Source organism: Chlamydotis macqueenii, chromosome 5, assembly GCF_036417535.1.
Source record: "Chlamydotis macqueenii isolate bChlMac1 chromosome 5, bChlMac1.mat, whole genome shotgun sequence".
In the NCBI taxonomy this organism is placed as follows: Eukaryota; Metazoa; Chordata; class Aves; order Otidiformes; family Otididae; genus Chlamydotis; species Chlamydotis macqueenii.
Genome location: NC_141560.1, coordinates 38,593,369 through 38,611,569, shown reverse-complemented (window position 1 = coordinate 38,611,569; position 18,201 = coordinate 38,593,369). Strand labels below are relative to the sequence as shown.

General features: G+C 40.3%; 1 protein-coding gene across 5 annotated transcripts in view; it reads right to left on the bottom strand.

Annotated features, from left to right (window-relative positions):
- The window catches only part of SMOC1 (SPARC related modular calcium binding 1), a 133,215-nt gene that overhangs the window by 33,458 nt on the left and 81,556 nt on the right, over positions 1 to 18,201 (bottom strand). For 4 of the 5 annotated variants that reach the window (XM_086749466.1, XM_086749467.1, XM_086749470.1 and 1 more), the window contains exons 6-7: positions 15,361 to 15,450; positions 10,509 to 10,589 (exon numbers count right to left, since the gene is read on the bottom strand). In XM_086749466.1, coding sequence (XP_086605592.1) covers positions 10,509 to 10,589; positions 15,361 to 15,450 — 171 coding nt within the window. The remainder of the gene's footprint in view (positions 1 to 10,508; positions 10,590 to 15,360; positions 15,451 to 18,201) is intronic. The other variant, XM_086749469.1, reaches the window with a different exon arrangement.

The following is an 18,201-nucleotide window of genomic DNA, read 5'->3' as shown; positions in this document are numbered from 1 at the left end:
CTCTCCCACCAGTGTTACATGATGAGAAGTCTATTCAATATCTACTCTTTAGCTTGAAATAAGGAGGAATGGCTGAAGGAAGCACTGTCCCAGAGATTAGAGAGTGAACTTGCTGAGGGACTTTTTTGATGCAGAACACCTGTGGGCATTGGGTGCTGCCCAGTAGGAAAGCAGTCTGTTCCACCGGGTTTCCAAACCATAGGAAGAAAGCTCCACGCCTGCACATCTTGAAATCTGCCAGTCAAAAGCTATCTGTCCCTGCAATTCTAACTCAACTGTCTTTCAGGCTGGGATTGGACTCTTTCTACTACCTCATCTCACAAGCAGTCAGTCACACCATTCTGGTCCTCCTAGAGCAGCAGCCAGACTAGCTGAAGGATGGCAGAAAGAGAACAATACTTTTTTTTTATGGCTACAGTACACCACTGGCAAAAAAAAATGCAAATATTTGCATATTCATATATAATGCATTAGATTGATTAAGTTCTGGTTCATTAGAGTATATTATAAGTTGTGTCATTCTCATAAGCAAATGAGGAAAATGCCGACTACATACAATTACCATGAGATAGTTGTCTAACACTGCACATTAAAGAAAACATGCACCAAGAGGAGAGGTCTCAAAAGTTCTCTGTGAAATAGTTCTTCAGTATTGCAAATTATTATGAGACTTGTCTTGTATCAAATTAAATTACCAATTTGGCTAGTGGAATATAGCATCCAATTTACAGACTGAAATTCAGGAAGGAATTCAAAGTCATCTTGATAAATGGTTTTAAATCAATGTGATTACAACTTATAAGTACAAACCGTAAGAACCAGCAAGGAGAAATCCAGTGCATGGAGAGGAAGTTACCAGCGAGACAGCAAAACTTGGAAAAAATAGTCAGGAGCTTAGGTAGACCACAAAAAAAAAAAGTCTGCAACTTCATGACTTTGCAAACAACAACAAAAAAATCAAAATAAGCAAATAGAGCTGCAGGGTGTAGTGACAGGGGCATCACATCAGAATCACGCACTAAGGACTGGTAAGCCTTTAAACGAGCCCCGTGTCCAGCTCTGGGCACTGCACTTCGAGGGAGAGGTGGACCATTTGGCAAGAGTGCAGAAGAGAGCAAAGGAACAGGCAGAGGTCTAGGAAACTTGATCTATGAGAAAAGGCTGAAAGAATTCCATTTGTTTAGTCTAGGGATGACACGCAGTCTTTTGAGACATAAAAGCTGTTACATTAAAAAAAAAAATAGCCATAGATAATATTTTTTCTTCCCCATGGGTAGTTCAAGTAGCAGTCAGCTTGCTTGGAGAAAGAAGATTTAGGTTTGATATAAAAAAGGCTGGTGATTAACTGTTCACTCATTGAAGAGGCAGCAGGATCCCTGTCACTGCATTAGGAACAGGTTATACATGTCAGAGCTGCTATTAATTGGATGTGACCCCAAGTTAAAACGCCGAGGAAAAAATATGCAATCTCTTCAGGTCTTTTTCCTCTCTCCTCACACAGGCTGAGAAGCTCCAGCAGATCCTAGATGACTGAGGCAACCTCTTTGCAAATAATACTCTTAAGATCTTCAAGATATTTGATCTGGTTTAAGTTTCCAGATTTTGGAGTCCGATCTTCCTGATGCACCTGGTTTCCATATTCTGCACGACAGCTGTGGCTGTGCAGTATCTTCACAATAATAGTTCCTGCAGTCTAAGCAGAGAAAGTTTGGCAGAAAAATGCAGCCCTGTTGAGTTTTTACATCAGGATGGTTCCTCAGCAGTAGAAAAGCTTTCAGCCTTGAGCATTGCCCTTGTGATTTTGAGAGCACGCTACCCAGAGTCTGCATTTTTTCTTCCCTAACTCTTCTTTTCCATTTCAGAGTTTCTAAGCACTGCTAGCTTGTGGCATACCCAGCTTTGAGATAAGCCACCTGTCTTTGAACACACTCATTCATTTTCCCTATACTCCTTCCTTGCTGCACTCTTCCTACACTGAGGAATGCTATTCAATAAAATGAGAAGCCATAGGTGTTTCCATTAGAGCCTTAACATTATTGGGAAACTATTTTTGCTTCCACACCTGTTTTCAATAGTGCTTGGAACAACCAGCACAGCAATTGTTGAACTCTGCTGGCTGCAGTATACGAGCACACTACTTTTAAAGTATTGTAAATGTGCAATTATAGGACAACAAATAGAGAGCTTTTGAAAACTGTCACAGGCAGGTGAAAAATATTTTGGACTGGTCTACCTAACTACATTCCTTTTTTTAAAATGTTACTGCTGGTGTGTAAAAGGGGAGAAGAGAGACCAGTTTATAGTGTGATGAGTTATTTTGCATAATGACAGCTCAGCTTTTTCTTGTAGCATTTAGCACTTCACGAGGAGGCAGAGGGAATTGCCTCTGACAGGAGTGCTAGCACTCACTTTTGAACACTTAGCTTGAGTGAGGCTGACTCTATGCAAAGCGTTCAGGCTTTGGAAGTTTAATGACCCAGTGTATGGGATTCAGACATCAGCAACAGGACAGAGAAACTGCACCCACTGCATCAGTGTCATGAGATGGAGATAGTCCTCTTCCATGCTGAGTTGAAAGGCAAGGGAAGGGTATCACACTTCCCAGAGTGATATCATAGCTGAGGTTAGTCTTCTTCTCAGCCGCATTTCACTGAATCACAGCCTTACATAGGCAACAGTCCCTCCAGCTGTAGGACCTACACACTCTGGGGGTCCCAGCTCGAGAGAGAAGCTGCAGTTTTGTGCTGTTGGAATCTGTTGAACGAGCCTCAGATGAGGTGGGAGACATGACACCAGAACAATCACAGACCTCCCTGCATAATAACTGGTGAAACTGGAGAGATGCCATTCCATTTATCCAGAGTGAGGGTAGCCAGTTTAACACATACTCCTCTCTCACATGCTCTAGTAGATTGCAGACTGCCTTGCTTTTTAAACACACTCCCATCTCTTTGTGGGGCTCTGAAGGTGGATTCTCTGCCCAGCCTCCTTTCCTCACTCTTCAGAGAACTCTTGGGACCTTCTACCAAGAGATCTTTCCAGCTATTTACAGACCATTTCCACAGCCTGAAAAGCATGCAGCTAAGCCACCCCTGAACAGCACCACAAAATGTACTCACGGGTTCCCATTGACCACTTTATTTTGGTGGTCTAGCAAAATGCAAAAACAAGAGGACCACAAAAAGAAAAGGAACATGAGGATGCCAGCTTTTACTTATGCCACTCACCCAGAAGCATACACAGGTCTCTTAGAACACAGCTCACAGGTCTGTTTGAAAGTAGAGAGACAATAGTCAACATTTTCCTCAAACGTCCCATGCCGCTGCTCCACAAGCCCTACTGATATTCCTGCAGGGCCTCACACATTTCCCTTCTTATCTACTCTGTCACCAAGACCCACCAAAGTGAAGAACCTCTTCTTTACTCTGGCACCAGAAGAAGGAAGCTTTCATGATAGGGGTAGGATTTTCCAGCAGTTCTGCTCTCTCACAGCTTGTGCTCTACTAGATGATATCCATGGCCTCCTTGGACAATGCTGGGGGCAGCAGACACTCCTGGGGATGCACTGGTCTGTGTTCCACTGAACCCATTTTTTCTTTAGTTGTCCCCTTGTAAATCACCTGGGTCCTCAATTCTATAATTTCCAAACCCCACCAGGGCTTTTGGTTTCAGGAGAAGCTTAGGTCTAAGCATTTTCCAGGTGGAACCTAGGAGCACAGATTGAGCCATTCTTTTTAACAGGTCCTCCTTATTTGTGGCATCTTTTGAAATTTTATAATCTTTCTTGTGATGTTGGCAGGAACATTCCAAGAGTGGCAGGAAGGTGAGTCAATGCATTTAGTCTATCTGCAAGCATCAACATATGGTCAAACGGACATCTGAAGTGCAGATCCACATACAAGCCTGTGCTGAACACTGCCAGTATGTACAGCAAGAAGCACTTTGCTACTAAGGAATTACTTCAGCAACTCAATGCAACCCTTTCAATATGAACCAGCTTCTACTAAAAAGCAAAACAAACTCCAAAGTTGACCTCTCCACTCTCCCTTTGTCCCTGTATGTCCAAGCAGCATCTGGTGCCAGAGCCTATCTCCTTTCCTTTTCCCCTCTAAATCCCCAGTGGTTTTAAAAGCAAGGTTTAGGTTTTGGGTTTTTTTTTTTCCCCTTTTACCCCAGCTTCTTATACCTTTGACACATATTGCCCCATTCCTACTGATCCCTGTCCACTCACCTTAACTGGCAGCTGTAGAGCAGCAGTTATGACTCCATGTCTAGAGTAATTTGTTTTCTTTCTTTGGGGGATAAGGAGGGGGGAGTGACTGAATTCTTTAGGAATGATTTATCACACAGCACTCAGGGGGAGCTTCATTTATTTGCCTAGCTGCATATGGTTTAACACCTATGGTTGCATGCCGATTATTATACAATGTTATTTTTCCCACTTGTATACTTTGCACCTTTTCATAGAGCAGATTAACAGGTCCCCAATGGCATGTTATTTACGGCTTTGTTTGTTGGCTGTCTGGGAAGGGTCCCTGGTCCTATATTCTTTCATTCTCCTTGCTTCTGCTCTCCCCTACACACTCCCTTCTTCACCACACCTGTCACACTAACAGCACAGGAGAATCACGCCGGGGCATCACATATATCACACCTTCTCAGAACTTTCAGGAGGGAGGAAGAGACAGAGGCCTCCCAAGCAGAGTTCAAGGCAGGAAGTGGTGGTTGCACCACAGATGGAGCCAGAGGGAAAGGAGGGGTAAAAAGTAAGGGAGAAACATCACATTTTGGCTTCCTAGGAAGCAGGAACTCAGAAAAGACTATAGAGGTTTGCTGTGAAAATTTAATGGAATTACTAAGTTTTCATATCAGACTCAATGGGAGCTTCTCCTGAGATTGCTTCATTTGGTAATTAGCCAGAATCTAAATTAAAATGAATTCAAAACCAAACCAAAACAAACCCTTATAAAAAGCAGGGATGGAAGGATTAATACAAAAAGTTTAAAGATAAATAGTTCTAGCAGGTAGGACAGTAAAGTGACAGGTTTTAGCCCAATAGTTTTGACAGGTGAGAGGAGCGCTTGTGTTGGGAGGCACTGGCTGAAGGTACAGAACAAGAGCCAAGGATGATGCATTAGTAGAGGATAACAGAAAAGGCAAAAGCTTTGACTCATTGGTTAGCTTCCATGAACTCTTGTTCCTGACATCACTGACAGTTCTTTTCCTTTTCAGCTATGGGGAAGTTCAAGAGCCACAGCTCCCAGGTGTTATGCTCAGAGAGGATGGAAGCACCAGCATGTTCACCAAGGGGGACTGCAGTCAGCATTAGGATGTCATTCCCAGGTGCTAAAATTCTCCAATTATAATGGCACCGTACCATCTTATTCAGATGTCACTAAAGCACAGTTGTGCCCCTTCTTAACCTGCTTTCCTGTGAGATTGACTTTTGTTTCCATTTACGTCCTCCACTTGGTGGCCTAACACTAACTAATCACAGATTTTGGGGAAGAACCTACAGTCCTGTAATAGACATTTGGACACCAACATTAACACAATTGCTATGGAGAGACAGTCAGGCAGTTTGGAATCAACACAACCAGTTTAGGAGTAGCAGAAAGTAGGAGAAAAGTAGCAGGAGAAGCAGATCATGGACTCATGTGTCTTTAAATAATGAGGTGAAGAGTGTTGTATGCCAACAGTAGGACAGGACAGCTAAGGAATGAGGCTAAAAAGACATGAAGGGACAAAGACAGGTGAGAAAGTGTCCCCACTGAAAACAGCGTGTCATTTTTCAAGAGCTTCATCTGTATCTACTTCCAGCTCCCTGATCTCTGCAGTGTTCCACGTTTCCAAGACCAGGAAACTTGATCCAACTCCAAGTAACAATGCATTCAACAGAAACGGGCGTGCTGTCTCCACTCTGGAAAATAATATAGGCATTCAGGCTCCTTGGAGTTAGTCCTCACTGCTAAAAAGGAAAGTCCTAATAACAAATAAATCAAACTTTTATCCAGCTTTGACAAACCAAAGAACCCAGTCCTGGTATTATACTCTGTATAATCACATCTCACCTCACTGTGCAGATCTCTGGAGACAAACTGCACCCAAGGCTACACAAACTCCCTTTGGGACAGGTGACCGGCTCTGCTTCTTGCAAAAGTATATACAGACATGGAGCTTTCAAGCTGTTTCTCCCTTTGAGAAGTCCTAAAGTTTGGGCTCCAAGTGAATTCAATTAGAAGAAATGTGAATACCACCATTCTTGTTTTCAAAGCTCATTTACAGTTATACTCTGTCTACTAAGAGCTCCTGACAGCAGAAAGCTCCACCACTGGAAAGCTGTCACATGCGACGCCGGCATGACACTTGGGTGCCAGACCTGAACAGAATAGGCTACATGGAGTTGGCTCCCATTCAACAAGCAAGATTTTGAAATGAACAGCTACGGGTGGTTTTGTTTTGGTTTTTTTTTTTTAATTTTTTTTTTTTTTTACCTAGGTACACACAAACCTGTCTTCAGCTGCTAACCTTAATATATTACTCATTCTTCCTTTCAAATAACGTCATGTTCAAAACCCCAGTGACTGCAGAATATTTACTTGAGGCTGCTACTGCTTGTTTCGCTAGAGCTGTTTATTTTTCCATGCATGAGCTCATTACATCACTCTGTGGTTTTCTTAAAGTTTGTCAGAGTAGGCAGGATACAGGCTGGAATCTCTTGCTAACTAAAACCAAATCACTAAGTAGCACAAATGGATTTGGAGATAATCCAAGTCTGGAAACAAGGAACAACCATGGATTCCTCAGTGGAGATGGGGTGGCCCCAAACAGGCAGTCATTAGATTTATTTTCTTGGAAGTAAAATACATTATCAAGTGTTTCTCTAGATTAAGAATAATCATTTGGATTGTTCCAGGCTGGAATAGGTTGGGAGTAGAAGGTAGGAAAGTAGTAGGCTGGAATGGTAAGAGTAGAATGAAAAGACCAGTATAATCTAGGGAAACACTTGACTTTTGGGCTTTTAGGATTCATACAGGCAGAAGACTTAGTTTGTAAGTGTAGAAAAACAGTAACTTTTCTGCTACTCCGTCCAGATGTTACAGCACGTTCATATTTTTGTTCTTGCCTCTGGCCAAGAAGATTTGAACCTGCATCTCATCCTACTGAGAAAGATCTAGTTGTCATTTTATTCTTTAAGATGGGCTGTGGTAACAGCACTAGCAATCCCTTCTAGTAACGCTGTTTTACTTAGCGTAGAAAAATTAACTGGTAAAAATGCTTGAAGACATACAGACATTCTCAGTCAAGCACTCCAATCACCAGGCTAGAGACATTCTGCTTTTTCCTGATCCCTCACTTAATTAGAGCTTAAACACGCCAAGCAAAACATAAATGCTCCAAAAGAGGGGACTGTTTCAGGAAAACCTCCACTGTTCATCAGTACTAAATGGAAGGTGGAACACTCAAATTTCAAATGCAGCTCTTACAAGATATAGGCTGTGTATGCACAGGGTGCCATCAGCTCTGCAATGCTGAGCTACCAGGTGGTTGGTTCACTCTGAAGCCTAACATTGACCAGAGACAAGGACAGTAAATTCCAGAGCATATTTGTCTCCATATAGCAATTCTTAGTTTCTTCTCATGGTTGATGTAGAGATGGTGCTAGCTTTCCAAGCTGTCCAATGTCAATGCTGATTAGAGAGCAGCACACATCCTCTGATAGCAGTATCTACTGGACTTCTCTTCACTGCAAAGGACAGAGCTATATAACCACCACAGGGAGGAGAGAGATCAGGGTTAAGTGTTTCAGTATACAAGCTCCAAGGAATAGGGCAGGCTTTCAAGAACTCAAGACTAATGAAAAACCAGAAATAAAAGAAGAGTTAGGCTGGATATTATAAAAAGAAAAATCCTGAGATTGAGTTCAGACAGCAGAGCAGCTTCCTGTGGAAAGAATCTTCATTGCCTAAGACAATGCTACACTAGAAAATGCTGCTCTTGACACAGTACAAACATTCACTAGCCCTAAGGCAGTAGATTAGATTACCTACTAGGTCTTTTCTCACCTCGAATTTCAGCAATCCCATTAAATTCCTGCAAGAGGATACCAGGCTGTATCTGCTTCAAGACAGTGTGTAAGCTCAGAGAGACAATATAGCTGAGTGAATACCAAAACCAAAAATCCAATCTTGCACTAGTAAAGCTTTCCTTAACCCTTTAAAAATAAAAGAAAAATCAGAAATGTGCTGAACATTAACATTTCAAGTTGACAAGGCCCAAAAGCAATTAAAAACTTCTCCTAAATTTGCATGCCCATCTCATGACAGCTGTTTAATCATCTTCAGCCAAGACAGACTTGAACACATTTGAAGAACCCCATTCTAAATTATAATTATCCTCCTTAGTTCTTTGTTGTTCGATCCCAATTACCCTGCAGTGCCTTTTAACATATATGACAAGGGATGAAAGGTACCAAACAAGGGGACTAGGCTTCACTGGTTGAAAGAAACAGACTAAAGTAGCCCACACCTAATATCAGCTAAACTAGAGCCCTATTTTGATGAGGCAGCATTTACTGATATCAATAATTGAGTGAAAGAAATGGAGATAGTTGCATATTTGTATGGCCTAATGTGGAAGTTTGGGACTAAAAATTAGCAAGCCAGTCTTAATGAAATCCTACAGCAAATGAGTGTCTGTCAAGGCAATCAGTAAGGCTGAGTCAGATGAACCACATCTCCTTTTAGCTCACTATAGAAACCACCTCTTACGGAACTCGAATTTTCCAGAACAACATTTATTTTCAATTTGTAGCATGCACCCACAATAATCTTGTTTGAATAACAGAAACAACATCAGAACCAGCTGAAAAAAGGGGACAAAAGTAAACTCACAAAAGGAACTCTTCTATGAACAAAACCCTAGTTTACATCAGAGGCAGCTTCCTGAGGAGACGCTTAAACAAGTCAACTGCCTTTACAACATGAAAGTCAGTCTCCTTTGGCTCTGTCAGGCCAAGGAAGGGTAGGAGACAGTCTCCCAGGTAAAAGAGCTTCCCACTCCCAAGTCTCTTTGTAACCTCCTAGAACCCAGATCTAGGATCTCTTATTTCCATTGCAGCTACCAGGTTTGCTGCATTAGAAGGAAAGTTGGTCTCCAAGATAGGTAGGACCCATTACATAGGATTTTAATATTAAACTGTCACCTTCAACTGCATTGTGAGCTATTGGTTGTCTCAGCAGCTCACAAAACACAAGCTGCATTTGCTCTTCCATGAAAGACATCCTTAAAGGAGAATACTGATACTCTTATGCCATCTGAAGCTTCCGGATGATTCCCAGTGGCAGTTCCTACACAGACCACCCTGCTACAAAAACAGTTCAGGAGGTCAGGCACAGGAAGCTATTGCTAAAACTGGAGTCTGGGCAATGATGGATGTCCTCCTGCCAAGAGCTCTTCTCCACTCTGCAACAGAAAAAAAAAATCTCACCTAACCTAGTACTGATTTCACCCTCCAGTTGGGAAGTGGCACAGGAAGGCTAAGGGAACTGCTGAGTGCCATGAATGCTCTCTGGCTAACGCAGAAATACCAAGTGACAAGGTACTTCAAGCTATCACAATTTATCTCTTCTGGGGATTGGAGTTATTACCAAGAGCTGTTCTAGGCATATATTGTTTCATAAAATACATGCAATAGTAGCAGCTCTTATTTAAACCTTTAAGTAAACCCATGGATCCTTAGGGCAATTTTCTTCTTTTGATATTCCCTTTACCTTCTTCCTTTCTCCCTCCTTGTTTAAAAAACATCAGATAGAAACCATTCTTACTGGGAATTCCTAACTTTCCTCTTCAGATTCTTCCAATTTGGGATTTCATTGACTCCCCACAGTTTCACCATCATCTCCAATCTCAAGTTTTACATCCTAACTTCACATCTTCCTGCTTCCCTTTTTCCCCTCTCATGCTTATGATCTTTTCTTTGCTGTTTTTCATGCTTGGGTCTTCCCTCACCCATTTTATTACCCACAAAAATACTCTCAACATTTACTTAGGTCAAGACAAAAGTAACCTACTTTCAGTTGTGAAATAACCCAATCATTCCTCTATCAAAAATATCCCCTGCAGAGAATCTAAGTTGCTAGAAAATAGGCCCCTCTCTATTTTCTCAACTGCTTAGACCAAAACCACAGCCCAGATCTCAGAGCCAAACACATCAGTTTGTACATCCATGAAATACTGCTGAAGAGCAAACAGAATAAAGATGACAGCTGGATTAATTAACAGATGAAGAAATTAGAGGTTCCCCAGTTATGGTTTGAGGAATCAGAAACATCGCTCATCTCACATCAACTGTGGCCTTCTGGACACAAAAAGCTATCTGAAATTATTTTACAGCCTGCACTTCAACCCCTGCACTGAAAAAAAAAAAAAAAAAAACAAAGAAAGAATGAAACAAAATCAGACGGTGAGGGACTGCAGCCTTTTTTTTTTTTCAGATGGAACATTACCTGAATTCCTTATACTGGAGCTGTTCAGTTTGGAATCTTTGATGACCAAGTGCTTAATCCAAAGAGTGGGTGCTGTGATTTCTGAAAAAGAAAAATAAAAAAATAACTGACTTAAAGAAACTACAGCAACTAGTGAATACACATGGTTGTTACTCATGAGGGCAAGATGTTTGTCACAATCATGCTTTAAGTGATCCGTCATCTTTGTAGAGATCGGCTCACCCTCTGGTCAAATCTTCTACCTCTTATGAACCACTATTTGTAAACCTTCCACAAGGTTCTCGTTATCTTCCCATTCCAGAGTACCTCTCCACCAGCAAAACACTTTTTTCTTCTCTCTACCCTCCACTTCCTAAATTCTCAAGTCTAAAGCCTTTCTCCTCAAGACTTAGAGATATCAAAGGTTATGTTATGTGCTATAGTATATATTGTTTTTCACTAAAGTAGGTATGAAACCCAGATAAAAAAATAGGTCAATCCAGACCTTAAATATTGCTTTAGCAGCCCAAGAAGAGCTGACCACAGTCAGTTCCCTAAAATAAGCAACAAAATCTGAAATAAATAGGCAGAGAAATGAAAATATTTCTGGAAAGACTTGAAAGGAAGTCTGCTAAAGAAACAAGTTCTGATTAGAAAAGCATGTCTGATGCACTACAACCAAGATATCCAAACACAAATTCATGGAAAAAAAAGTGCTTAAAGCACCTTCTCTGAGGTGTTACAATCAACTTCAAAACACAGCAGAACCTGCCCTGAGCCACAGAAATGACATAATGTCAGCATTTGATTACAACAGAGCAAAGCAGTACTCAATATCATGGGCTAAAGCTCCTGAAGTGACATTTTCAGAACTCATCTTTTATGAAGAATTTTCAGTTTCCACAAGAGAATCACAGAATGGTTTGGGTTGGAAGGGACCTTTAAAGGCCATCTAGTCCAACCCCCCCTGCAAGGAGCAGGGACATCTTCAACTAAGAGCATGCCTTAAATACTAGATTCTGGATTTTGTCTTAAGTTCCTCTAAGAAGTTTTTACAAGAATTTTCCTGCTCTGTTGTTGACATTTACATGGATCTGCTTCAACGGAGAAGCTAGCTGACTACAAGAGAAACTGATCATGCATTATAAGAGCATAAAGGAAAAATAAAAGGAAATTTTTCCTTCCTAAATGTATTCAGCTACACTGACTGCAGGCATTATTGTAATCATGTTCAGGGCATTTTTTCACATTGAAATATAGGTTGAACATGGTATTACAGCAGCAGTAAAAGTTTGCTCAGCAAAAATTGCCTTATTTGCAGGTTTCACAACACTATTTTATCATTAGTCATTATGTGTGCCTATAAATACACACACCTATATACTTTGGGCCTATTTCAGGGAAAACTAGACAAAATTAAACACTAGGTGAGAGGCAGGAAGGGGAGAAGCACAGAAGTAGAAAAAGTTCATAAACCAAAGTGCTAGATCCAATCTCCTAAATCTGGGATTAAATTTAGCTCCAGATCTCCATTTCTGGACTGTATATGTCCACAGCTGAAAAAGGAGGGACAAAGTCAATAGGTGCCAAAGAATAGGTCACAGCCTTTAGAGACACAATGGTGCATATCTTTAAGTGAGGTTGAAAGGTGCAGGAAAAGGAATTGTGGGAAAAGAGGAGAAAGGAAAAGAAATAAATCTTTTGGGATCTACCATAAAAATGCATTTTCCATCCAGTTAATTTGGACATTTTTTGAAATACAGGCAAGCAACATAGACTCCTCCAAACAACAAATCTGTGGAAAGAATAGATTCCCACTGAGTTAAGAGGCAAAGTTTACCAAAAAGATAAGATGGTTAAAGAAGTTATTCTTTAGGACATTAATACAACTTGCACATTGGAACTAAATAGAGGGTGGATGCAAAGAAAACAGAGCCTAGAAGTGCAGGAGGGAATAAAACTTTTTTTAATTTAAAACTATAGCAAGGATCATTAATAAAATACTTTTCTGCAGAGGAGAACCTTGTTCTAAGAGGAGACTCACTATAAACAGAGGCCTGCATTGTAATGAAGTGAAATAATTTTTAAAGAGATGGCTGCTTTATGATTCAAACCTTGGACAGGAGAGTTTAAGTTATCTGATCTTCATTATCTCTGGCACTGCTCTGTTATGCCCTCAGAGAAGATGGCAGGGAGTGGGAGGGGAACTTATTGTGCCCAAAATGTGAATTTTTATTATCCTTTAATATAGGTGAAAACACAAGAAAGGTGAACCTTCATCTTGGAGATGCCGAGGTCCAAAAGGTATCACGCATTTCAGGGGCAGCTGAGTATTTAATACCCTTTGAAAAAAAAGTCAGCCCCTCATGGATTGAAGGTATGCACCCAAAAAACAAAGCAAGAAAAAATATTCCACATTTTTATTGTCCATTCATGTTGCTTTCAGCTCCACTCTAGTTGCCCAACTTTGAATACACAGGTTTTCATGAGCTCAGATCTCAAACCCACTGAAATTGAATGGGATTTGGACTTCAGCTCCTTTGAACATCTATGAAAAGTCCAGACCTGGCAGGTGATTGGATAACTGTTTTTCCCTTTTCTGTCATCTGACATTTGTGTCAGACACCAAGTACAAGCCATTCCTCAAGAAGACCTACCCAAGACACTTCATTCTAGTGAAGTACCATGACATGTTTGCTCAGACAGAATCAAGGGATTGTTCAAGATTACATTCTGAGGTGTCTAGTCCAAACTTCTGCTCCGGACAGGGTCAGATATAAGAACAGACCAGGTTGCTGAAGACTTTATCCAGCTGGCTCAGAAAGGAAGGACAGAATATCACCTCTCTGGGAAATCTGTTCTACTGCCTTATTGTCCTCATGGTGACTAAGTTGTTTTTTTTTTTAGATCCTGTCCAAGCATTTTTTTTTTTCAATTTATGACTGTGGTCTCTCATCATGCATTACTGCAAAGAGCCTGGCTCCATTTTCTTGATAAGCCTCCCTGTAGGTATTGGAAGGCTGCTATTAGGTCACTTAAGACTTCTCTTTGGACTAAATGCTTCTTACACTCTTCCTGATGTACCCACTTTAAGCTACTGTTGGAGACATGCTCAAAGGTAGTCGATTACACAAACTTTGGTCAGACCCAGAATGGGTTTTCTTGTACTTATTGCTACAACTACCACTGAAATCTACTCAGTCATATTTTACCAACAGGGATGACAAAAATAGAGAGTGACAAACCTAGCAGAGGTTATTCATCAATGCATAGCTTGATTCACCTGCCTGTCATATATTCTCTTATCCCAAGTCATAAGGGACACTGCTAACACAACAGGAAGCCATTGCATTAGTCATTCTCTCCAGAAATCTAAGATATAAAGTCTTGCATAATCTATTTCAAGATTTGTGAAAGGCTATCTTTCATCATACAGTCCAAGTCTATTTATCAGACTTTATTTCACCTATAAATCAATGCAGCGGTTTTTGATTGAAAATGTTTTTTATAGAAGACAGGGTAAGATTTTTTTCAGACTCTGCCCGTCCAGAAAAGATCTGTTCACTACACTATTTCTCAAGAACTTTGCCCAGTTCTATGTGAATCACCAAAATGTTGAATCTCTCCTAGAAGGAGCTTCTGAACAGGTTGTATTTAACCAGATCAGCTCACTCCATTTTACTAGTAGATTCTTTCCTTTGAGTATCTATGGACATCCTCTCAGGGGAAAACTTAAAGGCCAGAAGTTTGTGATTACAAATAGTAATTTAATACAACATCAGCTTGCTGCCAAGAGGAACTTTCTTTTGATATAAACAAGAGATAGTCAGCATGGCTTCAGTCGTCTTTGTTTATCTGAGAATGCATTTGCTCTCAGGACTTTCCTTTGTTTCTTAACATTCACAAGAAGATTTTTACAAACGTATGATCACTAAATGGAAGTGACAGGACTACAGCATATTGCCATTAAGTAAGCTTATTTCAGCAACAAAAAAACCCCATGCCATCACCTGTTTTTACAAGAAGGCAGGAGGTATCAACAGCACCGCCTACTCTTGCTCAGTAGTCTCCATTTCTGCCATGGTTGTAGGTTTAATTCTGTAGAAAACATGCACTATTTCTAAGCAATATGCAAGACATAAGCAGCTGCTAATAGGCCCATTCACTGCTCAAGGACCACCATCCCCACAGGTATTTAAGTCTGTATGTGTAAAAGGCTTGAACCTTCCATGATGACAGCCATTATATTCTTATTTCAAGGCTTCCAATGGACTAGAGGTCCAATATTCTCTCTCCAAAATAATACAATAGCAGCATTATCCCATTTGAGACTGGCTTGGTGGGCCATGAATTAATTGGGCCCAGGACACTGACTTTATTTGCTTAAATAGTATGTGCATCAATAAAAGTAATTGCTAAATAAAGAAACCTCAATTTTCTTTCAAGCCAACATTCACAAGCTGTAGTTTAGCACTGCCCTCCCTTTCGTGAAGCTGTAACACATTGCAGAGGCTATGGAACTCCCAGCATTGGTATCACAAGGACGGAGAGAGCGAGGGGGTAAGGACAGTCTGAAGGAAGTTGCCATTTCTGACTTGATCCACTTTTTTTTTTTGCTGTGACAACTTTTCCTCCAAGGTTACCCCAGGAATCTGGTCAACTGGTGTTACTGTTGGATTCCAGGGAAGAGGGGAAGATGTAAAAGGATTAGGGAAAATGCCTGAGGTCCCAAGGGCACTGTGAAATTTGGATAACTTATGAGATTCACCAGCTTTTCAGCTTTGCAGAGTAAAGAAAGCATTTGAGCCATAAATCCTAAGGAAAAGGGAAAGGGAAATAACTTTTTTGTTGTTATTTTAAAGTATACTCTTACCTTCTCCATCAAAAATAGGCTGAGTTTCCATGGTAGGCGTTGGCTTCGAACCGTCATCTGAATTGAGAGTTAAAAAGAATCGAAAAGAAACTACCATTATTGAGGTAAATACTATCTACTCTCCAGTACTGTTGAATGATTGGGATTTGCACATGGCCCGGACAAGTCCAGAAGAGAGAGAAGACAGACAGAATGGAAACAAATTTTTCAGAGTCTATGCTAACAGCAATAATATTTTACACAGCAAGCATGCATCAAGCACTATCCGCAGATGTAAAAGAAGCCTCCCTCTCTCCCTCCCCTGTCCCTCCACAAACCATTGCTGTGCATCACCTGGCAATCTCCCCCTGTTGCACTGATCAGGCAATTGCCACCTTAGTTTCAAACAGCCATATTCTACCCAGGACACTTCCTGAGACAGCAGAGGTCTGGGAATTGCTGTCCCACTGTGTCTCTCTCCTTATTCTTTTCATTCAAAATAAAAACTCTTCTTCTGAAACTTACCTGTGCAGAATCTGGCACCAGTATTCACTGCAGAACTGTTAGAATGGCGCAGAAGCCATTTGGAGGAAAGGTGCATGGGACAGCCTCTCCTAGAAGTAGCAATAACTGTTCTTGGCCTTCCCTTCTATTGGTTCCAATTACAAAAGACCATTGGAAGGGGAAGGGAAGGGCAGAGATCGAAAACAAAGGCTTGTAAACTATTTTTCCACCAATACCTGTATTTGCAGTTTTATAAAGTGAGCAGAAGTCTGAACATCTCTTCCACTGATCGTTAATTTTATGCATTTCCACAGAAAGTAACCTAATTCACAGAAAGTAAAAGTGTGCTGGTAATTCCATTTCAACTTCAGAGACCCACTGAAGTGGAAGGTTGACAGAAACAAGCACGAGATTCTGTTGTCATTTTCCCTCATGATCAATGTATTTGTTTTTATGCTTAATTAGAAGCACAGTAAAAAATATTTGGGAGAAAAAAATACTTACCCATTCCTCAGTCAACACTTGTTCTGAGTTTTCCTGCTACTGGGTATTATCAGTAATATGGACAAGCAGTATTTTTCTCTAAAAGTCTGAGCAACTGATTTCTCAGAAAAAAACAACAACCTGAAATTTTGCTTAATTTACAAGAAGGAAGATTTTGCCCTTTAAAGAAATCTCATAAGACATTCTGACTTTTTTTTTTTTGTCAGAATAGGCTGCTCTGCTTCTACGAGATCTCAGAAACCACAGCTGACTTTTTATTTATTTAGGATGATGCTTGACACTGTAATGAAGCAATGAGCAGTATGTAATCAGAATTATTGGCTCTACAGATTGAGAAACTAACCCCAAAATGCAAGAGATACTCATAAAACAACAGGAAAGGTGAATAATTCTTAAGTTATATGAAATACAAAGAGACTTGGCATTAACAAAAGTTTCCAGCATGATAAGTTTATTCCTATTGTACTCATGAATGCTTCTACACCAAGTAATTGCAGAATTGCTTTTCAGATTTAAAGCAGCAACCCACAAGTCAACAATGGAGAAAAATTAGAAGTGGATCTGAGCCACACCACTTTTTATCCAAATCATTATGTGAACTTCGGCAGAACTGTGGACCCTTCAGGTTCATGGGGTTTCTTTTAGGCTCATGTATGTGTTTGAAGAACAGAGACAGTAGCAATTACAATACATTCTTTTTAAATAAATAGAATTTTGTAGCAGTTTTTGTGTGAAGTTAGCCATTCAGCTACTGGAGGATATTTAAAAAGTGACAATAAATGCAGCAAATAAAAATACCAAACTAACCTTTGAACTGTGTTTCATTTTAAAGATCATCTCAGTAAAATGATTGTGAACTACACAATCATTTCCTGAGTTACTAATGCCAAATTGTCATTAAGTCCATGTTGTAGCAGCACCCAGTACAGTGCTATGGTTTTACAAAGAGATGGAAGAATAATTCCTCCCCTTGTTGTTCAAGCAAGTATAGCTCTCTCATCACACGTATAAGAAAAAATGCAATAGACAAGAGCCTTGTAATTACATTCACCAGGTTTCAGAATTCAAAAATTGTACTTTATTAAAAACACCATGCACACTTCCCAGCTGCCCAGTTTCTTTCTCTGTGACTAACAAATCTATTCCTTACACTGGTGAACTCTCAGTAGGTCTCAAATTAGCTTATAGCAAAAAAAAGTTCCACTGCCATTCCATTCGGGCAAAAGAAAAACCCTAATACTTGTCTACTCTCATTTGTTTTTTCCTCTCACTCAATACACCTTTCATCACACTGAACATTTGTTCCACTGGTCTGTCTGCTCCTGGTAAACAAGGAATAAGTTCTATTTTACATACCTGAAAGTTTTGAACTAAGATTTTGTATTCCTTGAAGAAGCATTTTAACATAAAACAGGAGAATCCAAGCTATTTCAGACAGCTGGGGTCTCCTGTGATGTTATACAAGATGTACGGGATATTTTACTTTGGAGCCAAAGGTTGTGAAGTATGTTCATCAAGTACGATCTATTCCTTTCTGCAAGAAGCTATTAAATTCCACACTTTCAAAAAAGGCATGTAACTGCAATAGTTCCTCATGCAGAGCATGTCACAAACAGAGGGATCAAAGAGGTCTAGTAAGCGCCTCTTGATCCCTCTAGATGGCAATGCTTCCGGATCAGGAACTCACATACTGCACAACCATCAAAGATAACTTCCCTTGGTTGCAGAATATTCTCAGAGCCTTGATGAAGAGTTCATTAGCATGCTTCTCTTCCATGTTTTACAACCCAGCATGAATACTCACTTTATGTTTCCAAGACAACCACTGAATACAGACAGCATCACTCAACAGAA